Here is a 23,838-nt window from a genome sequence, read left to right on the forward strand (position 1 = left end):
TCATTCTGAGTAATGTAAGAGGATTTTTAACTTCCAAAAATGTCTAGAATTCAGGTTAACATCTCCTAGTCATGTGTGCATAAAGGGCACGGTATGCAGGGCCTTACTTCTTTTCAGGCTATTTGGGCCATTGCATTATGAGACCTTGTAACCAAAATTATCACCCTAACATCATAAAATGAAAGAATTAGAAAAGAGGACTTAGAGATCAGAATCTAAATCAGTGGTTCTCAGCCCTGGTTGCATGTTTGAATTACCTGGGAACTTCTGAAAAATACAAATACCCAGAGAATTTGATATAATTTGGCTTGTGTGTGGCTTAGCATTGATGGTTTTGTGTTTTGTTTTTTTTTCAAGTTTCTTAGGTGATTCTAATGTATAGTTAGGATGAAGTTTTCTGATCTAGTTCAACCCTCTTATTTTACTGGTGAAAAACCTGATTTTTGGAAAAGCTAATGACTTTCTTAAGATCACACAGCTAGTTAGTAGAGAGGTAATTAGTAGCCACAGTTCTAGAGGTTTTTGTTTTCCATTTTCTGCTTTAAATTGATCTTTTTTAAAAGGTCATTTACTAGGTAATGGATAGTCTCATATAAGTAGAGCTTGCTTTCCTGAAAGGCTTATTTGCCTCTCAATCTAAAAACATCTTGCTTATTATTTCAGCATCAAAAGGATGGGCAAATGTAGATGGAGGCTGAGTGAGTGTATCATGTTTGCAAAGCTGTCCAGTGCCTGTCAGTAGGGGTACTTAGGAACTATGAAGTGATAAAAGAGGTAAGAAGGATAGCATTTTAACAAAAAGAGGAAGCCCTTGGTTACTTACATTTGTCAGATACTGTGTCAGGGAGAAGGATGATGGCTATCTCACAGGTTCCCTTACCTCGGGCATTAAAGTAGAAATGAACAATCAGATGTGGTTAAGAGGGGAAAAGGTTACATTTCCTTTAATTCAGATTAAGCTTGCACTGCACCCATGATTGAACAAGTGAGTTCTCTCAGTTCCTCTTGTCTTGGGGAGACCTCTAAGGACTCCAGGGCTTACCTGGTAAGGCCTGTCTATCACTTATTTCGTTATACACAGCACACATCTGCTTTTCCCATGGGTCAGGGTGTAATCAAATTAGGCAGACTTGAGTTTCTGTAGTGGTTCCCATAATTTCATAAATGTGGGGGATACTGTGTTAAGATTTCTGCTGCTGCTGCTGCAGAAGATAATTCTTCAAGAGTCCGAGTCTTCTTTCATGTAAGAATGTGTATTGTTATGGCTTCTTGCCAAGATAAAAAGATGAGGGCTGTCCTGTCACATAATGCTTATTTGTGTCCTCACTATTTCTGTTCTTTAGATTAATACATCCAGTTCCTTTTCAACACACTGTATTAGGAAAATGTTTTTTTAACTGCAACTCTGTTTTAAATTTTTTTTTAATTTGAAAATGACTAAGTCATAATCATTCCACATTGGCTCATAATTTTGACCTCAGTCACCTTTTGGAGTAACTCACCAAAAGGCCAGTTATGGTCGTGTGTGAAGAATCTGTCTGCTTGGCCCGTGTTGCCAAAATGTCGTTTTGTAATTTCCTTTGGCAATAGTGTCTTCGTCAGTGATTCTCAACTAATATACTTCCTCTTTCTACAGCCCCAGTACACTAGAGGGACTGTTTTTCCTCTTTTCCAAAGCTGTGTCATTGACCTCTGAAGTGAAGAAATTGGCCCTTTTAGACTTTGATCTGTGAGTCCCATGTAACAGAGACTCTTTAAAAAAGAAGCTAAGTGTGTGTTTTGATATGTTTATCTCCTTCTTAGAAAATGAAATGAAACTACAGCAGACTTATTTTTAGGAGATTTTAGGAGTGTTCTATTTTAAGAAAATGACACCATACAAGAACATCTTTTAGTTAAACTTTTTAGTACTCTGCTTGTGATTCTTACTTAAAACCTGCAAGATACTTTTATTTGGAAAATTAATGAAGAGGCCTTGTCTCACTAATAAGTCATTTAATTTGGTCTGGCAAAAGTTTACCATCCATTCAAAGATCTTCATGAAAATGCAAAGATAAGGCTGTTTAGGCTTGAGCCCAGGAGTTCAAGACCAGCTTGGGCACATAGCAAAACCCTATCTTATTTTTTTTTTAAAAGACTGTTTAGGCCTGTGCATTCTGGCAGGTTGCCCCACTTACCCAGAGCAGGTGCATCAGATTGCAGATTCCCAGGGCTGGAGAGAATATGGAATTTATTTTGTTTGTATACCCACTTATTTTGCCTATAGGGACAGACTTGACCCTATTCTCAACTCCTCATTTCTCTCCTTTTCCTGCATCACAAATTGAGGGGTCCTGAAGAGCCACTTTACCTTTTTGGTGCTATAAAAGGAGCTGGGGATCATAAATGCAAAGACGAGTTGATATCAGTGGATGTTACAGCTGGTATACAGTAAGTGAATGAAAGATTGGAAAGAGAAAACCCTTTTTACCCATTTGCATCACATCCCATTTCATGTATTCAACAAATGTTTATCAAAGGCATGCTGCTTGCAGAGCATTTGCCAGGACTTAGGGATATAGTGGTAGCAGAAGGCAGATAAAGTTCCAGTTCACTCACAGGAGTTCATATTCTGATGGAGGAGACAGAAAATAAGCTATAGCATATCTGTGCTTTGTGAATTTGTCATCGCTGCCTATTCCCGTTGCCTTTTTTTTACATCTGTATTTCTGCTTTCTCTAGTACTTCAACTCTGCTAAGAAGTTGCTGGGAAGTGGCAAATTTGATGTGGGGCATGGCTTGGAGCTGGCCTTTAACTCTCTGCAGATCATTTTGAGCTTGCTTTGGAGATGCAAAACCACCGTACCATGGCTCCTGTGGATTGGGTCTGTTTGGGAGAAGCTTTGGTTTTCCAAGCTCCACCTGGATTAGATAGAGCACATCTTTGGCCCTGGACTGATCTGGGATCCCCAGTTCTGTCTCCCAGGGCCTGATGTAGATCTGGCCTTCCTCTGGAGTGGATGTGGAGCCTTGATGCCACTGACTCATCTGTATTACTTGTTGCCTAAAACTCAGAACTAAAAGAGATCTTAAAGATCATCTAACTACCTTATTTTGCAGGTGAGAAACATGCTAGGACTATGTGAGTGACTGGGTTCAGTGTTCCACAGCTAGTAGGGGTGGAGTAACGGGTGTGTCCAGTCGGTGCAGTGGTTCATGCCTATAATTTTAACACTTTGGGAGGCCAAGGCAGGAGGATTGCCTGAGGCCAGGAGTTTGAGACCAGCCTGGGCAACAAAGTGAGACCTCGTCTCTACCAGAAAAAAAAACTAGGCCAGGTGCGGTGGCTCATGCCTGTAATCCCAGCACTTTGGGAGGCCCAGGCGGGTGGGTCACCTGAGGTCAGGAGTTCGAGACCAGCCTTACCAACATGGTGAAACCCTGTCTCTACTAAAAATACAAAAATTAGCTGCTGTTGTGGCACTTGCCTGTAATTCCAGCTACTCGGGAGGCTGAGGCAGGAGAATTGCTTGAACCTGGGAGGCGGAGGTTGCAGTGAGCCAAGATTGCGCCGTTGCACTCCAGCCTGGGTAACAAGAGCGAAACTCCATCTCAAAAAAAAAAAAAAAAAAAAAATTAGCTCTGTTGTGGTGGTGCATGCCTGTAGTCCCAGCTGCTTGAGAGGCTGAGGCAGGAGGATCCCTTAATCCCAGGAGTTTGAGACTGCAGTGAGCATGACTGCACCACTGCACTCCAGCCTGGATGACAGAGTGAGACCCTCTCTCTCTCTCTCTTTTTTTTTTTTTTTAAAGCGTGTGTTCATACCACTGTACTGTAGTGTCTACTGCCTACCATTGTGGTTTCACAGCTGTTCATCTCAGTGCTGTTTGCCTCAAGTTCTTCAAGCTCTTCACTTGCTGTCTTCTGCTTCTCCTCCCCTCTTCTAGGCTGGCTCGCACTGGAGTCGCTGTGTTTCTCCTTTTGTGTTCTCCATCAGCACTCTCCACTTACCTTGCTAAATGCCTTTTCTTTCAACGCCACCTTACCCTGCCCACCCCATGGCTGCTACCTGTTTGTTTTGTCATTTTGCTAAGACTGTTGAATATTTTTAAGCACAGTATAAGAGGCTTTAAATTAGGGAATGTGTCTGCCAGACAAATAAGTGTTTCTAATATTTGGAGCTGCTTTTTGGATTGTATAATCAACCCATATGGATAGCCTTAGTTCTGGGACTGTGACTCTGAAAGGGGCTGATGTGACTCAGGAGTGAGCTGGTGTCATGAGTGGAGTCTTTTGGATACTTGCAGCTCTGAAGGTGGCATCAGCCTTAGACCTCCTAGCATCGATGTTGATGTGATGTGGTGTAAATGTGAGATGATGCTGTGCTATCTGGGGTTTCTTGCAGTGCCTGGTTACCCAATGCATAAGTCTCTGAAAACTCCATCACTACTTACCACAGAAACTGAAGGAAGCCTGATCTTGGGATGACCTTGTTGCATTAAGAGAAAAAGGAAATGAAGTTTGCCGTCTGTATGTAACCCCGCTATTTGTATCATCAACATGCAGTGTCGAGAAAGTCACCATAGAATTGTTTTGCCTAAAGTTTATTTTACTCACTTTTAGGAACAAAGCTGTTATGTAAAGCCTTAGTTGTTTGTAATGTTCTGCATTTTGGGGCAGAAGTCCCAAATGTACTTCAAGTTTTCTGTCCATGGATTGGGAAATAGAAGTCATGTATGAAAGGAGAGGAGATCGCAGACAGTCTTTGAGATGAACTATTTCAAGGACCAGTCTGCAGTTCTTCCAAGTTAGAGTTCTGAATATGTGGTTAGGCTAGTGATGATGATAGAACACCCCAGTTCTGACTGCATCATTGCCCAGACAGACCCAGTATCTTTCACCATTTTATTCTTGACCAAACAACGTTCATTTCCCAGTATCTTAGTCTCTCCTAAAGGAAAAAGAACTACGGTAGCTGGCATCCATAGAGTACTGTGATGTACCACTCTTGGTAAAACGGAAATGTCTGATTGGAGTGTGTTTCAAGCCAGGCTTTTCTATAATTCGCTTGTTCCACTTTTCACTCCTGAGTTTTTGAGGTTTTAATCTTGAGACTTTTTCTCTGCAGTGCCTCAGTTACTACTATGGAATAACATAATAAGCGAAGAGGATGACTTCTCTGCTGGGCTGTGGTTCTTCTAGTAATTCTGCTACTCCTGGGTCATTGCCTGGGGTGAGGAGGCCAGGTTATCTTCTGGAGGCTCACCACACCTTGGTGTCCAGATGTGCCCTAGGACTGCAGTGGAGAGGTGAGCACAGAGTAAGGAAAGCATGTGGCACATGTGTAGGGGGCAAGGCTGGAGCAGGAAGTAAACTCTCCCCCAAACAAACAAATAAACAAACAGCATACATTACCTTCCTTCTGGAGTGAACCTATAGTAAACCCAACAGAGATGTGTTTGCCAGTTTTCAGTACGTGTTTAGGAATTTGTTTGAAAACCATTAGGGGGTGGGGTGGGGTGGAAGAATCCACATCATGTTTTCCCTTGCGTGTTTTTTTGTTTTTGTTTTTGTTGTTTTTTTTTTTTTGAGACAGAATCTCGCTCTGTCGCCTAGGCTGGAGTGCAGTGGCATGATCTTGGCTCACTGCAAGCTCCGCCTCCTGGGTTCATGCCATTCTCCTGCCTCAGCCTCCCAAGCAGCTGGGACTGCAGGCGCTCGCCACCACTCCCAGCTAATTTTTTGTATTTTTATTAGAGACGGGGTTTCACTGTGTTAGCCAGGATGGTCTCGATCTGCTGACCTCATGATCTGCCTGCCTCGGCCTCCCAAAGTGCTGGGATCACAGGCATGAGCCATTGCACCCGGCTCCCTTGTGTATTTTTATTTTAAATTTTTTATTTGAGACAAGGCCTTGCTCTGTCACCTAGGCTGGAGTGCGGTGGCACAATCATAGCTCTCCACAGCTTCAAACTCCTGGCTCTCTCTGTAGAGAGCTATGATCCTCCTGACTCAGCTGCCCTAGTAGCTGGGACTACTAATGAGCGCCACGACACCCAGCTAATTTTATGTTTTTTTTGTAGAGATATGAGGTCTCACTTTGTTGCCAGATTGGTCTCAAACTCCTGGGTTCAAGCGATCCTCTTACTTGGGCCTCCTAAAGTGCTGGGATTATAAACGTGAGCCCCTGCAACCAGCCTTCCTTGTATTTCAGATGTCTAGTGAAGTTAGTTAAGTTAGCCCTTGAAGGTATTTTGAATTTACTTTAAATTCAGAGCCAGCAGAGGGAGTACACAAGTCTTTAAGCTGATGTCAAGTATTTTTTTCTACACACAGCTAAAATAATACCTTGATTATTTTTTAAAGAACTCTGATATATAGTGTTTCCATGTAAGTTTATTGTCATCATTAGAAAAGGAAAATTTAGGAGAGGGGGTGTGGAGATTAAAAACTTAAAGCAAGTGTTTTAAAGGAAACCTTGGTCTTCTAAGACCCATGATTTACTTCCCACTCCTAGATCATTAAATGAGAGTGCTTTTAACTGAAAAATATCCTCTCCTGCCTTTCATCTTTTTGCTACTTAGTTCCTGATACTACATGTTCATTTATACCTAACACCAAATTTTTACAGAGTAGTCACGTGTCTGGATCAGTGGGATGTTCTGTGTTTTAGTGCTATTTTGATTGGGACTTTTGATATTTTCCAAAGCTTCACAGTTGCTCATGGGTGAGAGAAGTGTATGTATGTATATTTCTCTCAGGTAAGAGAGAAAGGTAAGGTAAAAAGTAAGAACAACATTATTTCCAATTCAAAAATGAATAGTCATGGATCTACAGGAGACTACTGTAACTTTGAACTTTTTGTAATTCTGTAATGCTGTATCGGTTTCTCACCTCCCTCCACTATGCCCCATATTTTGGTGGTGGGGGTTTATTTTTGACATGGCAGTTGGAGAGGGTTAAATAGAGTTCCTCTAAAATTCATGTCTTCCTGGAACTTTAGAATGGTGACCTTACTGGGAAATAGGATCTTTCCTGAAGTAATTAGTTAAATTAAAGTGAAGTCATATCGGCTTAGGGTGGGTCCTAAATCCAGTGACTGGTGTGTATAAGTAGAGGAGAAAATACATAGAGACCCAAATAAGGCCGTGGGAAGTTGGAGACAAATGTTAGAGTGATGCAGTTATAAGCCAAAGAACACCAAGGATTGCCAGGAGCCGCCAGAAGCTGGTAGGGGCAAGAAAAGATCCTCCCCTAGAGCCTTCCCAGCGAGCATGGCTTTGCCAACGCCTTGATTTTGGACTTCTAGCCTCCAGGACTGAGAAAGAATGAATTTTTGTTGTTTTAAGCCCTGAAATTCATGGTAATTCGTTATGGCAGTCCTAAGAAAGTAACCTAGGAGCCTAGGGATAGAAGAGTGGGAATGGCAGAGTTGCAGATGGAGAAGAATAAAAAGACTTTATTTAGATTCAAATCAAAGTGTTAATAATCATTCATAGGCTACTTTCTTGTCATCTACATTTTGTCTTTTTTTAATCCTGCAGTGAGGACAGAGGGAGGCATGAATTTTCCTTGATTTCCCAGTTAGAGCTACTAGAACATGTCCCTCTTTTGCATTTTGAATAAGGTGTGTCCTTCCCCCTTGTCCCCCTCCTTACTGAATTTCTTTTTCTCTGCCTGTTTTGTGAACTGACAGTATGGCCGTGCTTGTTGATTGTGGACTTGAGGTTTACAGTAAGTCCATGAAATCTGGCTGAGGGCTTTGGTGTAGAAGAGTCTGTCTTTGAGGGGAGGGGAGGGAGAAGCCAAGGATCCTCAGTGGAAGAATAGTGTGGAAGAAGAAGCCTCCTTTTGGCCCTGTCAGGGCTTGAGAAGATGGAGGCATACCATGTTCACTGCCATCAGTGATGGTAGTAAGGCTAATCCAAATCTCTCTGGAGTCCCCTCAGTGTGTCCTATGGTTGGTTCAAGCCTTGCAGAGTCTCACACACTTGGTCCTTCAGGCTTACGTCTGCTCTGTTTATATTTACATTCAAAAAACCAGCTCTTCTTTTAAAGCATAGAACATGGAGTGGTTGTCCTCACAGAAACAGCAGCAGTAGCAGTAGATATCTTGTAGGTACCCAGTAGGTGTTTGGCTTGAAATGTTCAGACATTTAAGAATCAGAATTGCATCTGTTTATTCTCATATTTTAAAATTATATTTTTGGGGAGGGGTGTCAGGGTTATATTAGAGATATGTTTAGTTTTTGCAATAAAAAGAGTCTACACAAGACATTTTCTAGCCTATTTATACTAATAATGACAATAATAGTAGCTGTGATTTATTGAGCCCTTATTATGTGCCCGTTACTCAACTAGGTTTTTTACGTCTAATATTGATTCTATAAGATAGGCATTTAAATGTAAGCCTCAGTTTAAAGACAAGGAAATGGTTCAGGAAGGTGAAAGTAACTTGCTTGGGATCCAAACCCAGGGCTCTCTGACTTGGGAGCATCTGCCTTTTCTAGTATACTTTCCTGTCTCCTGGAGTGTGGGTGGGACTTTGGGTGGGGTACAACAAGAAATTAAAGAGCTTTTGGCCGGCGCGGTGGCTCACGCCTGTAATCCCAGCACTTTGGGAGACTGAGGTGGGCGGATCACGAGGTCAGGAGATCCAGACCATCCTGGCTAACACGGTGAAACCCCATCTCTACTAAAAATACAAAAAAATTAGCTGGGTGTGGTGGCGGGCACCTGTAGTCCCAGCTACTTGGGAGGCTGAGGCAGGAGAATGGCATGAACCCAGGAGGCGGAGCTTGCAATGAGCCGAGATCATGCCACTGCACTCCAGCCTGGGTGACAGAGGGAGACTCTGTCTCAAAAATAAATAAATAAGTAAGTAAGTAAATAAAGAGCTGCCATTTAAAAAGTTTCTACTCTATGCTGCATTCTTTACCTCTGTCCCCAGGAATCCCCACCTTAATCCTTCTGACTCCATCTTGAATGCTCATCTTCAGAGTTGTGCTGACTCTGAGTAACAGCACCTCTCTGTGTGCTGGTGGGAAGTGAACTTGGCTCCGTTATTTAGGCTCCTTCCCTTGATTTTTGCATGAGCTAAATAACTTTTAAGAATTAGCTGGGCACAGTGGTTCACGCCTGTAATACCAGCACTTTGGTAGGCTGAGGCGGGAGCATCACCTGAGGTGAGGAGTTTGAGACCAGCCTGGCCAACATGGTGAAATCCCGTCTCTACTAAAAATACAAAAAATTAGCTGGGTGTGGTGGCTGGCGCCTGTAATCCCAGCTACTCAGGAGGCCGAAGCAGGAGAATCGCTTGAACCCGGGAGGTGGAGGTTGCAGTGAGCCAAGATCACACCATTTTACTCCAGCCTGGGGGACAAGAGCAAGACTTCGTCTCAAAAATAAATAAGTAATGATAATAATAAAGACTTATGATATTGGCCGGGCGCGGCGGCTCACGCCTGTAATCCCAGCACTTTGGGAGGCTGAGGCAGGTGGATCATGAGGTCAGGAGTTCAAGACCAGCCTGACCAAGATGGTGAAATCCCGTCTCTACTAAAAATACAAAAAATTAGCTGGGCGTGGTGGCACATGCCTGTAATCCCAGCTACTCCGGAGGCTGAGGCAGAGAACTGCTTAAACCTGGAGGGGCGGAGGTTGCAGTGAGCTGAGATCACGCCACTGCACTTCAGCCTGGGCGACAGAGCGAGACTCTGTCTCAAAAAAAAAAAAAAAAAAAAAAAAGAAGAAGAATTAGCGCGTACCTGGGTCTTTAATGGGAGAGTAGGAATGGCTTGAGAATTCTGTCAGAAACCTGTTGGTTTGGTGATTCTGCAGTTCTCTTTGGTCACTGCCAGGTGTGATCATGGTTTACTATGGGTCAGATGCACAGTGTATTATTTAGAAGAATAGAGTGACGCATGGTAGGTAGAAATCTTTTGGGATGGGGCCTTATCGCAGAAATTTCTGTGTTGGGACAGTAGGATATCTGTGCTTTTATAGGCTTCAAGCACGTAGATGAATGCAGGCAGCAACATCAAGAAAAGCAGATTTCAGGAAAAAAAAAGCATTTACAAGGAGTTCTTGGCAGAAGTTTTGCTGCCAAATCAGAAATCATAATGAAAGATATTAAAAATATTTTGTGAGGTGGTCGTCTCTTTGCAATGCAGTTAGTGACGGCTTTAAAAGCAGGCTGCCAAGATAGAGACAGAAAATGTTGCATAATGCAAGTTGCTGGCCAGGTTAGTGTTTATCTCTACTGAAGAGCCTACTTGCTTTTGTCTTCAAGGTAAAAATATGTATGAATAAGACCTAAAATGGTGGTTTTAATTGGCCACAGGAAGGCAGTGCCGTAAGATAAAATGTAGTTAACAGAATAGAATGCTAATTATCCCATATTGTTCTGTGTATGTTGGAAAAAAATTACAGAACTCTCAGTTTCATAGTAAAGATAGGTAAGTAGTGTCTGGATAATGTCCAGAGGATAGACTGAAACTCTGTGATAAACGTGAGCAGGCAGAAGGATGCTACCTGATAACTGAGTATAACAGCATGCAGGGGAGGACTGTGGCTGGAGGCAGCTGCAATAGAAGTTGGCAGTGCCACTGTGGACTTTTAAAGGGACAACTCTGGGTACAAGCCTGAAGTGTAAGGAGGACATAAAATTAAATACAATTGAACTTGTCTCCTTGAAAACTGGTTCTCCCTTTTTACTACATTAAAAAGATCAAGTGGACAGTTAAGTCATTAATTCAGGTAATTCCAATCACAAAACTACTTTTTTCCTGAAGTGTCCTAATCATTGATTTTTAAAAATGATATTTCTTTCATCATAAATTATCAGCATAATTGCTTTGGTTCCATATTTCATATTAAGCTTGGGCTGAGTGATGTTTAAAGCCTCCTGCTTACCTTCCCCCCTTTTCTTCCTATTTTATTTTACTTAATACCTAAAAAAAAAAAAAGAAAAGAAAAACCTCGATGTAGATTATTTTCTTCTGATACTGTGATGGTTTCATAGAGTAAAACACTTTCCCTAGATCTCTTCATTTGAACATTTCCTGTTGATAAATCACTGAAAACAAAACAAAACTACCTAATTTAAAAGCGTTGCGATGGGTCTTCCAGAGTTTTTATCTTACACATAGCTGTTCTAGGGCTTCCCACCAACATTTATTTCCAAACCAAGGACTTGTTTATCTCATCCTTCATACTTTTGCATTTGAGTCCGAATTGGATATGGGTTTTTGTTGTCTTTGTTTTTGCAGTAGAAAAACTTCAGTTGGTAGGATGAAAAGGAGAACAAATCTTTATTCACTTTCAATATAGTTCCATTAACAGTATTAATGTGCCATGTATGAATATACCTGTCATGCAGATTGAGGCCCACAGACGAATAACATTTTGGGCAAGATAATTTTAAGTAAAAACTGAAGCTCTGAACTCAAACATTCTTTCAAATTTCTTTAAAATAATAATGATCACTTAGATGAGGTGCATCATTTATGTAACCCTGAAAAGCCTGGAATTGACTTACGAAAATGTCATAGGCCTGATTATTTTAAAGTTATCTTCGAGCTGATGCTGGTGTGAGCATGTTTGCTTTAGAACACATGGACTCTTAAGCTCATGATAGATAATTTCCTAGGTGAGCTAGTATACTGTTTCTTGAAATTAGTGGCCTTGATCAGCCCTTCTCTCTCCAAGCCTGTCCAATAAAGATAAGTTTACAGCCTTCTTTTTGAATAGACGCATGTCCTCTGCTGAACTGAATTATCTAAATCAGTCCTATTTAGTCTCCTCCCCTTACAAGAAAGATCCTTATTTCAGACTGAAAGACTAGGTGATTTGGGCCATATTTTAGGTTTTATCATACTTACCCTTCATGTCATTTGTTAAGGTCAAGTTCAGCATTTGACTGTGGACATAATTTTTAGTAGGTGTTCCTTGGGAAGAGGCTTATTGGGAAGAGAAGTTTATTCCAATAGTCTCATAAAATCAGTGAATGCTTTGAGTTAATTTATCAGCAACCTGTGCTGAATAAGCAAGGTGCCATGTGTTAAATTAGGAAAGGTAACTGGTGCTGCTAGTGAAAACTGTGTCTTCTAAGTTGGCTTTAAAATAAATTGTTTACCAGATTAATGTTTCAATCAGAAATTACAATTCTCATTTTTAAGATGCAGCTTTATCCACATCTAAGTTTTCTCATCAGCCAAAAAAAATTTAAATGGATGAATCTGTTTAGCTTATAATGCAGTGGAAATACATCTGGATTTTTATCTCTGGGCTCCCAGTGTTTGCCCTGTTGATGTGAGCAGAGATGATTTTCACCTGACATCTTTGTTGCCTGCCTGGAGAGTCCTTGCTCTTTCCATTGACTGAGTAGTTCTAGCTAGTTTCTTTTGTGTTCATTGTTCTGCCTTAAACAGGATCATAAAGCTTTCAAAAATTTTTTTTTCAGCTTGTTACCTCATGTGTCTGTGCTGGCCAAGAAGGAAGAGAAGAAAATAACTTTATCATTTGCATCACATGATTTTACAGCTTTGAAAACCCATTTGTCAGTGTGGTTACTGGGAGGATGATTGCAGCTATTGAGTGCTCTGAGAGTTACTTCTTTAATCTCTTCCCTCTTCTTTCCCCGTTTAAAAAAACAGTTAATTTTGCTGAGGGAGAAATTTTATTGTTTTTTTGGTATATGATTTCAAAGTTGAACCTTTAAATGATTTGTGAAAAGTTAAAAGTTCTTTGCCCCAAGTTCTTAGTAACTCTTCTAAAAAAAAAAATAGTATACCTTATTAAGAGGGTTTCCTGGCATGTTCTTTGGACTGTTATCAAGTCTTTGGCACATGAGGGTACTTCCTTGATGGTCTAGCCATTTCTGATTTTTGAACCTGAGACAGCCAACATTGAGTTGATCTCTAGATCAGCTTCACAGAATCTAACATAGTAACCTCGGTTTCACTTGTCCTGGTCACTCCTGGCTGCTGTTCCATTTTTGACTTTTCCTTTTATATCTACTACACATTGTCTAAAGAGGGCTTATTCCCCTTCTCTTTCCTATCCACTGGTCACCTTACTCCTACATCAGTGGTTTTTAACCCTGGCTGCATTTTAGAATCACCTGAAGAGCTTTCAAAACCACCAGTGCCTAGGTACCATCCTAAGGCAGTTAGGTCAGAATCTCTAGGTATGGGGCCTGGGCATCTATGTTTTTTAAGCTTCCCACGTGGTGATAATGTATAGCCAGGATTGAGTGCCTCTATCTTAGAGACATTAGATTTTGGCTGTGGAAGTTATCAGCTATTTTAGTACTGACTTTTAGATGCATTTCAGCCCTCTCCTCCATAGGAAGCTCCACATGACAAGGAGTGCTGTAAAGTTGGGATTAAAGAGTAAGGTTGGCTTCTAAGGGCAAGAGCATTATTATCACTTAACAAACTGTGTTTAACTGGGGTCTCCTTTAATATAAATGCATGTGATGTCTTTAGTTTCCAACTCCCACTCATTTTTCTAGTCTCTACTGGACCCTAGTTAAGTTACTTTGAAGTTTTCAGGAATTTTTAAGAAGAGATGGTGCTGTTTTAAGTCATTGCATAAGACTTGAAAACTGAGAGATATAAACTTACTATTCTTTTGTGCAACCTAATCTGATATACCAGAAGATTCCACCATATCCTGATGTTTGAAGGTAATGGTTCTCCAAGTGGTCCCTAGCTCAGCAGCGTCAGCATCACATAGGAACTTTCAACATCACGTAGGAACATCACGCAGATTCTCAGGCTTACTCCGCACAGACTAAATCAGAAACTCTTTAACAAGCCCTCCAGGTGATTCTACTGCAAGCTGAGGGTTCAGAACCACTCTTTTAAAGTCGTTTGCTAAGTCTGTGGAATTATTCTGGTGATAGGAGTAAAAAATCTTAACATCGCTTGCCATCTTGGCTTCAGAATCATGGCAAAAATGGGGAAAAAATATGGTGGTATCTGTTGAAATATAACAAAGCTTTGGCCCCTTGAGTATTTTGGACTTCCCACAGATCTGTGCTGCTCTGTAGCCTTCTGTACAAGGCAAGGATACTCACCTCTCAGGATCACAGCAATAAAGGATCCACTCAGGTGTATAGAGGAAACCACATGTTCACCTTAGTGCATATATTGTGTTCACAGAACTTGTGTTTAGGTTGGATTCATGTCTTTTTGTGTGTGTGATCTTTTTCTCTTGTTTGTTTTGGTCTTTTGAGGACATTCCTAGTTTTAAAACCACTATCAGACGGGAGTAGTTGCACTGACTCATCCCCAGACAGACATGGGACATGTGAGAGAAAGATAAGATAAAAATGTGCTGGGTGTAATCAGTGTGAGAGGCTCAGTGCAGTGAAGGGGAGAGTGACACGGCTCTCGTGATGAAGTCAGAGGTAAGGCGGGACATTCACCTCGGCTCAGGATCCTAAAAGGCACACGACCTCTTGCACCACAGGTGGAACCAGGTACAGATCCAAACAAGTATGCTGCTTGTCAGTATCATTGGACTCTGTAGTCCATTAAGCAGGGCCTCATGATCAGCTAGCTATATCAAACCTAGCTGGTGGCTTTAGGAATGTAAATAGTGCAAAACACAGTGGGTTGGCCAGTTCTGGATGTTCATGTGAGGGTCTTTTACCAGCTGCTTCAGAATGTTGCCTGAGATTCATAAACACTAAAACAAAACAAAACAAACTCCAGCAGGATGACTTTGGATTACAGTTCATTCTGCTGTTAGTGTCATTCCTTTTCGTACATGAAGCCGTATCCAAGATGATATGGCTTGAGTGCTAAGCCTCCGAGGTGCAGTGATCTGGGTTTTCTTCTTGGGGGAGTGGGTAGGGCAGGCCAGTCACTTTCCTCAGATTCACCAAGATTCCTGGGAAGGGTCAAGAAGGCAGGTTTGGTGTTGGAACAACATCAGAAGGTCCACATGGAAGGGAAAGCTGCACTGAGGGACTTCTGTCTGGGGTCAGAGTTTGGAGGAAAGTCCAAAATATTGTGCTGTTAACTGTGAACAGCATTCCAAACTGAACTCCAGGAGAGTACCAGGGACTTGTACACATTGGAAGTCAGATACAGCTGGTGGGCCCTGGAAGTGCTGGGGACAGTAGGATCCTTTCCAGAGCCATCACCACTCACAGGTGAAATGTGTCAACACATGTCAGTTGCTCATCCATTTTGGTTTTCCCAAAGCATGGGCCTCTGCTTGCATGTTCTGGGGGCAAGGAGAGAGGGTATCTTGAAAGGATCTGGCATCAGGATCACTTTCACAGAGGAGTAAAACATCTGGTAGCAGTCCAGGAATAAAGCCTGCCCAGTAGCAGTCCAGAAGGCTTGTCTCTCAGCCCAGAGAAACCCCCAGTCCTTGGCTTCTGTGTCTCAGACCTGGAGATAATGAGGGACATCACCTGCTTGACCCCTCTTTGAACATTTCCTTAAGGAGGCTATAGAGGAGGCCTCTGGTTTTGAGACGGTCGGTGTCCTGACTTCTATGTGCTGCTGAATTACAGAGTTGAAGTTTGAAAACTCTTAATTCCTCCCTGCCCAAAAGGGGCAAAAAGGGCTAAATCTTCCTTCTGTGTTGGTGTGAATGGGTGTGATGTATACAGTCATAACCTTAGATTTATCTATCATTTTCATGGCTGTAACTAAAAGCTACGGTTAATCGAACATTTATTAGCAGTGTGCCAGACACTGTTGAGCTTTATGCGTATTAGCTCTTCTTCATTTTTTTTTTTTTTTTTTTTTTGAGATAGAGTCTCACTCTGTTGCCCAGGCTGGAGTGCAGTGGTGTGATCTCGGCTCACCACAACCTCTGCCTCCTGGTTTCAAGCAATTTACTAGCCTCAGGCTCCCAAGTAGCTGGGATTACAGGTGCCCACCACCGTGCTTGGCTAATTAGTAGAGGCGGGGTTTCACTATGTTGGCCAGGCTGGTGTTTACACATTTCAAACTCCTGAACTCATGATCCACCCACCTTGGCCTCCCAAAGTGTGGGGATTACAGGCGTGAGCCACCGTGCCCAGCCTTAGCTCTTTCTCTTTACTCATGAGGAAACTGAGGTACAAAATGGCTAAGTGACTTGGCTGAGGCCACATAGTTGGTAAGTGATAGAAGTGGGACTCCTGTATCAGTATGTCTCCACTTTGACTAAGGAAACTCCAAAGTCAATTTATCCAAGCTTCAGGGATCTTGATTTTGTAATACTGAGACCTCACTGGCTTGTTCTTTTCTATCATATTTCCCATTTTGGTTTAAAAGAAGAGAAAGGAAGGGAGTTTGCATGATCCGTTAGAATTGTAGATGTGTTCTACCTAGCTGTCATTGTTTGAGAACCCATAGAAAGAACAGACTTGAGTGTTAGGTTGTAGACAAGCATTCACATTGAACACAAAAGGCTTTTCAGACTTGTACTCTTGTGAAGTGTGGTTATTCTTAGGGATGGGACACTTCAAACTGCCTTTTTTCTCCAGGCTCTAGAGCAGATGTAAGTGATATTCCAGGAAGGGTGACCCAGCTCATCTTTCGCAGATTCAGAAATGAGACAGATAGATGAGTTTACTCTAAACTGCACTTAAACTTTCCTGTAGTCATTGCTTTCTCTCCCTGCCCCTGCCCCTTCTGTGGAAGTTGAAGCAGACTAATTGTATATCATCTTTTGTTGAACAGCGACATCGTGCTTGGAAGCCAGTGGGTCATTTGGGTCTAGTTTTCATTCTTTTCTTTGGATCTGCTTCACAGTTTAAATTAGGCCCAGGACATTGTATATGGTGGTTTAAGAAGGTGACTGTAACAGGCAGATGTTGAAAGATGGAAGCAGTAGGAGGAGGCCAAACTGTGGAGGACAGGGGTAATAACTGGATTGGCAAATGGGGGTTGAGGAGCATGGAAGGCAGCCCAGTCAGAATACCTTGGCAGAGGCTGGAGGGTTGTAGTTGTGTGATTGTGATGAAATATTAGGGGTGATGGCTGGGTTTGGAAGAGTTAAGCCGTTATGAAATTTCTTCAAAGAACATTATCAAACAACACATATGTACTGCTGATTAAGCAATATCATTAATGAGCCTGCTTTATAATTTAAAATGCAAGCAGATTTACTTTCAGTTTCAGTCATGGAACCATTGAGACACTTTGGGGAGGCAAGTGAACCACTGCAGTTCTTTCTATACTGGAAGGAAAAGGAGGAAAGCAAAGTTATTTTGTGGTTTTGGAGTAGTTTAAAAACAAAAGTTTTGTGTTTTGATAGTGCCTTCCAAAGAGTTCAGCATTATGAATCATTTCTTCTTTGTCAAGGTGAGAGAGGCATTCTGTCTGTGAACTAAATCTCCCAAAGTCTTCAGTGTTTGATGGGCAAAGGAACGAGAGGAAAGAAATAGGAAACTGCCATGCCATCTTTCTCCCATTATCTCCCTTTCATGAAAAATGATCTGTGGCTCGCTGCCAAGACTTTGTTTAAAAAAACTTGGTTGTCTGGTATTTCTCATCTGCATGAAAAATAAAAAGTGTCTCCATTTTTTTCTGAGATAAATGGTAAAGATAAAGCTTTCTTAATGTTTAAAAATATAGGCTGCATACTCTCCAAGAAAAAAAGCCCTACAAAGAATGTCAGCTATTTTTGGAATATTATATAAACAGTTTTAACTGTCATATAGGGACAACGTATTTTTCCTGCACTCCTAACCCTCACAGGAATAAAGGACATTGGCCCTTTCTTCACTGGCTTGGTGTAGGCCATTTATTTACTAGCCACCTAAATAAGTGCCTACCAGCTGCTTTTAGGTGAAATCTAGGGATCATCCTAAACATCTTATGTGCTAGGTGTGGGAAGCAGGCCCAGCAGGCTTGGGCTGAATAGAAGTAAGAGTTCCCAGCCCTGTGTTGTTGTTGTCCCAGGAGGCAGATTTTCATCTGTGAAGTCACCTGGGAATCTTTATATCCAGTTGTAAGAACTCAGTAACATCCCTTTGCTCAGTCCAGACCAATAACATTTTAAACAGTTGCTGGACTTTTTAAAATAAAAATTTTGTGTTTCCTGCCATGTAAACAGAGATGTTCCTAAAAGAAAGTAAATGAACCATTTGTCAGATAATGCATTTATTCTGGTTACCTTAATCCCTTTGTTAGGTTTTTGTCATGGAGATAGTAGATGACAGCTTTGAAGGGATGTTAAGCAGTGGGGTTATTTTTTTTTCCCCAAGGAGACAGTTTTTAGGGCAGACTTTGAGTATTTTTTCTCTTGTTTCTGAGTGTGTAGCTGTATATTAAGATGGGAAAGCTGACTGACCCAGGAAAAACAGGACGGTAGGCCAGTCCACCTGCTGGGTCTGTTATTCACATTCTTGTTGGGTGTAACTGCCTTCCATGTGACTCTCGGTACCCCCTTCTCAGCAGCCCTGCTTTATGTCCCTAATGTTCCCCTGTTCATCTCACCTGGACTGCTTCCTGAGGGATTTTCTAGGGGAAGGACTAATCTGAGATGCAAATTAATGCCAAATTGATGATGGAACTCCTGAGTCCTGAAACGCAGTGCCTTGGATGTCATCTGACTTACCCTTTATTTTCTGGATGAGGATATTAAGGATCAAAGATGTAAAGGAGGTTACTTGAAACCACCCAGTGGGGTCACTCTTACCTGTAAACTGACTGCGTGGTCACCACCATTCTTGCTGAGGAAGATCTGCAGCTGTCTCATGAACATCTGTAATGTGCCTGGATACAGTCCTCGCTTCAGACTCACTACTTTATTTTCTAGGGAAGAACTAGGCTTTTTATTTCACTGTGGCTGGTGTGGGGGCATTCGGTGAAAAGGTAGCGATGGGAGACAACAGGCAGCCAAAATGCTACCTAATAAACCTTTGAACCTTGAAGAAGGATTGCCCGGTGGTAGCCCTATTATCCAGAGTGATGGGGCCTGAGTTTTCTGAGTGGTTGTAACTTTGATGGTTGTGACTTTGGGAAAGAAGTATATTGCATGTAATGTTTCCAAGAATTAGTTACTGTGTGCCAGAGGAGTGGGCACATAAGCTGGATCAGTGGCTTTAATGGGCAGCAGTTGGCTGCAAGAGAAATTTGCAGTTTCACCAGTCTTAATGCTGGGCAACCCACATATTAAATAATGTTTGGTACACTTGGATATCTTTTATTGGGAATTAAGCCCCCAAAGCAGCTTTCTGTAACTGTTAAAGTCTGATAATGCTAAGCTCTTCTTCAGGCACTGGAGAAGTTTGGCAGTCTCTGGAATAAGGAATTTGTTTGGCTTTGGCACTGATAGCCAAAATGCCACTTCTAGTCACTTTAAATGTTACCAAGATTTCAGTCTCATTGCCGATTATTGAAAGGTCTGTGGCAAATAAGATTTCAGTGCTGTGGTGAAGCAATCTGTGTGTGCTTTAAAGGTAAATAAAAATACAGCACATTTTCTGAGTATAATTCTCGTAGACAGAGTTTTGTTGGTCACCCAGATGGTTGGAAGTTCTGGTCCTTCAGCAGTATGGGTTGGTGGCAGTGGTGCTGGCTTCTGCAGCCTGTGCTGGTCCAGGCCTAAACTCAGGGAAAAGTATACACGTCCAGGGCTCATGTGACTTGATCATATGGGGGCGTGCTTCATAGGTCACAGCCATGGTTATTCATCCATTTAGTTTCATTCTGCCGGCACGGTAATGCATGGAATAAAGATGGACATACAAGTGGGCATTGCTTCTGATGAGTCTGCAGTATAGTGGGTGATAGGGATATGCAAACAGAAAGTTGTTTTTCTTGGGAGATGGCACTAATCCACCTTGCCTAGAAAGAAGGGAAGTCTTGCTGAACTGTGCATCCTGGCATGTATCTCTGCCATCATTCAGTATTTTCACCTTTGATAATGAAATTTCTGACAATACAGGGTGTTGTTGGAGTTCATTTTTTTTGTTGATAAAAGTATTACTGTAATCAAAGAATTCCTTGCAGAAGTTTTGCAACCCTCAAGGAAAAGTGATAAAAAAACAGACCCTGCATGATGGATTGCAGGTTTCAGGGAGGTGGGAGTTGTCCATCCTTTCGCATTGGCTTTGCTTTTGTTTGTGTAACCATGAAAGGATACTGAGTCTGCTTTTTGTAAAGGAGATAACTTGGTTCATCCCTAACATGCAGAGTGTTGGGTGAATTAACGAGTGGAAGGCACGTAATGATGAGTGGCACTTATGTAGTATTTTGATGATTTCACCTAGAATCTTGCCATCTGGAAACTTGCATTTACTAGGATGTAGAGCCAATTTTGGATGATACTGAGTCCAATGTTTATTTAAAATGGTTTAGATTTTCATTTGGCTAAAATCTAGGAGGTTGTAGACTAATAGAATAACAATAATGATAGCCTTTCCTAAGGAGCTCTGAATAGCCTCAATAGTACTATAGTGAGAGGTAAAAGACAAGAATCTTACCTTATTTCATAGTGATGCAGTTGAAACATGGTAGCCTGCACAGGGTGGTAGAGCTGGCCCGTTTTGAAATGAGAAGTTGAATTCCTGATCTATGGCTTTGGCACTTGCTTTGCCACCAAGAATTGCTATCTCCAAAATCTTCAAGCCATGAAGAATCTTTGCCATCTTATTTATTTTCCCAGCTCCTGGGGAGCAGAGGTTTCCCACTTGGAGTTTAGATTTTGCTGAAAGCACCAAAATCCAGGCCTGAAAGATCTCAAAGTGGATCAGGGCCTGGGGACCAGCTGTGCATTATTGAGATTGGAGCCCAAGTTGGCAGGGAGGCCATGGCTCCTTCACTATCCAGGAAGGCCCTCTGCCCTCTTACTCAGCGCTTCAGCAGAACAGGGCTGGGCTCTTGATCCTGAGACAGCTGGGAGTCTGCAAGGTGTGCCCCATGCTTTCCTTCAATGTAAAGATGCCTTTTACCTCCCATTAGAGTGCTTCAGAGGCTACTTAGGGTGCCTTAGGAAAAGGTATCGTTATTATTATTCCATTAGTCTGTAACCTTCTAGATTTTAGCTGAATGAAACTCTAAACCACTTAAAACACACTGGGCTCAGTAGCATACAAAATCGCTCTGTGCTTAGAGGTGTCTGCAAAGTGGTGGGCGTGCTGCCCCAGTGGCTGTCACTCTGGCTGCTGCCCTTATGTCTCCTTCAAGGGTCCATGGAAGAGAAATGAGGGACACATGCCTAAGGTCAGCTTCTACCACATGCTATTCCACTTTCTCAGCCGGCTTCCTACTTTTTCACTGCCTCTGAAATAGACACAGACCTGCCAGTCCTGGAAGGCCTCAAGCCTCTGGAAAAGCAAAGATCACTTTTCCCCAAAGATGTTAATTCCAAACTTGTTTATGTTCCTCCTTGGAATGACAGCTTACAAAAATATGTGCAGTATTAAGAGATGAAGCCTGAGGGTGAAGGACAACATAGTACTTGACAGGTACCAGAATTAGGTGACACATTTCACTCTTGAGTTTCATAGCAGCTGGAGCAAGAAGGGACATAAGATTAGCTTCCAAACTTATAACTGCCTTTAAATGAAAACAGAAGTAGCGTGGCTTTTTGTGTTACTTAGAAACTTTTTCTCTTGGGACATCATAAAGAGAACACTGATCTAATAAACGACATTCTCCTGCTTGAAACTTGGTTCTCTGAGGTAATGAGCCAGTCCATTAGTTTCAGTGTTCATTCCTCAGTGATGTATCTATGTTCACCTATCTGGCCTTGTGAATATTTTTTTGACGTAACATGAGCTAGACTGAGTATGAATGGCTCCAAACTTAGGAGTGACTAGGATTTACAGATGAAGCAGTATGGATCAGTTTCTTTGGGAAGGTTCTTGGAGGACCCTATGGGAGGAAACCCTGGACAGGTAGGAAAACTGAGGAAGCAGAAGGGAAGGGCAGAAGACAAAAACCCTGGCATAAGAAATTGTCAATACTGAGAAGTGGCAGGGACGTAGCAGAAGGGGATGGTTGAGGGGAAGACCAGGGGGCTGGTATGTAGTTGGTCCCCAACAGCAGTGTATTGGTGTACTCGACCCTCCAGTGTGATTCTGGGCATGAGACAAGACTCTTGTTCTCATGAAGCAGGGCATCAGGGAATGGGAGTTGGTGAGGAAATTGCATTAACATTTATTGAGCACCATTCTCACTATAAACCTGAAGGTAAATATTATTATTATTATTATTATTATTTTTTTTTTTTTTTAGTAGAGATGAGGCCTTGCTGTGTTGCCTAGACTGGTCTTGAACTCCTGGGCTCAAGCAATCCTCTCACCTTGGCCTCTCAAAGTGCCTCTCAAAGGTGTGAGCCACCATGCCCAGCCTATTCGTTTTTAATTTCTGAAGAAACTGAGGCTAACAGCTGGGTCTGGCCCATGACTGGTTCAGTAGGTATTTGGTGGACCAGGTTGACCAAGCTCACCCAGCTTCTGAGTGACAGAGTGAATATAAACCCAGCCTGCTCACTCCATTTCCTAGTTTTCTCACCTCTACCAGGGTCTCTGTTGCTCACAAGAGCTCAGGGCTGGGAGAAGCCTCTGTGTGACAGATGAAGGGGTCCTGCTGCTCTCTAGGGAAGAATCGGTCCCAAATTGCTCAAGGGAGTAAGGTGGTTTCGTTGAGGAGCATCAGCTAGGGGGATTGATGGGAATAGGTGTCAGGCAGCCAGTGGAAATTTTGTGTGCCCACCTGTGGCACATATATTATGCAAATTCATGCAAAAATATATATATGTGTATGTGTGCACACACAAATACACACACACACGCCCCACACACTTGTTCTACGGCTTGCTTTTGAAGTGAGAGCCCCGGCTCAGTGTTGGCCTTGTTTTTTCTCCCGTTCGTTTTAGACCAGTCTGTGTTCCTGCAAACAGACAAGGCATTGTTTAAAGTACAATGTACTCTCCTGCTTTTGCATTGTCATCAGAAACCCTTGACGAAATGTTTAATTTTTCTCACAGAGGTTATCTGTACTTAGTTGACTTCCCTGATGGTACATTTGGTTCTGGAACCTGGAACTTTTCTTTTGCCCACCTGTGTTGTGTTAAGTCAGCCATAGGACACACATAAATATTTTTATAGAAAACTTAAGGATTCTTTCGCTTTGAGATGACTCAGACCCATGTTTCCAAACTGGGACATGCACTAGAGAAGGGCTCCCCCATCCTCCCTCCTCCTCTAGCTTCTTGTCTGTGTAGCGTCCTTCCTAATGCCCACTGTTTGCAGTCAGGCAAAAGGAACGTGCTTCCTAAGTATAAGCTTCCATCTAAAAATGAACATAATTTCAAAGGCAACTTTAAGTTAAAAGCTCTAAGTTCTGTGATAATCTGCTAACAGTTGCATTGCTTATGATCTCATTTACGAATGTGTTTTATCATCTTTAAGTTGATAAGTTCAAGAAAGGTACATAAAGTGTGTGTTGTTTTTTAATTATTTTGAACTATTCAGTATATTGAAAAATTCAATTTTTGTTTTTCTCTGCATTTGGGCTTGTTCCTTTTGCTAGTTTTCTGATTGATTTGCATAGACCATTGACTGGATGTTGTATTTTTTTTTTTCGAAGCTAAACTGTATGAAAAATCGAGACTTAAAAAAGGTAAATGGAGGCAGTTGCACAATTACATTTGTTTAATGAGCTTTTACATTTTAAAACTTTTAATTAATGTTATACTATTTCAGAAATTCAACTGTAGTTATAAAATTATAAAGAATGCATTTGTTATTTAAAGTGAGATATGCGTGCAGACACACAGACCATGGTCTTCCCTTCTTCCTCTGGTCTACTGCTTCTGCCTTATATCCCCTAGATTCCTTCTCAGTCCCCAAAAGGCAGAGGTTAAGAAGAAAGTTAAAATATCAAGACA

General features: G+C 41.9%; 1 protein-coding gene across 5 annotated transcripts in view; it reads left to right on the forward strand.

The window, feature by feature from the left end:
• FOXO3 (forkhead box O3) overlaps positions 1 to 23,838 on the forward strand; it is a 125,551-nt gene that overhangs the window by 4,701 nt on the left and 97,012 nt on the right. The window contains exon 1 of one of the 5 annotated variants that reach the window (XM_054686189.2): positions 5,145 to 5,288. The exons of 3 other annotated variants lie outside the window; for them this stretch is intronic. Coding sequence is in view for 1 of the 2 variants with exons in the window: in XM_054686187.2 (XP_054542162.1) it covers positions 21,773 to 21,841 (69 nt within the window). In the remaining variant the exon portion in view is untranslated. Of the gene's footprint in view, positions 1 to 5,144; positions 5,289 to 5,730; positions 21,842 to 23,838 lie in introns of those variants that run through there. One more of the 5 variants, XM_054686187.2, reaches the window with a different exon arrangement.

Source organism: Pan troglodytes, chromosome 5 (assembly GCF_028858775.2).
Source record: "Pan troglodytes isolate AG18354 chromosome 5, NHGRI_mPanTro3-v2.0_pri, whole genome shotgun sequence".
Lineage (NCBI taxonomy): Eukaryota > Metazoa > Chordata > Mammalia > Primates > Hominidae > Pan > Pan troglodytes.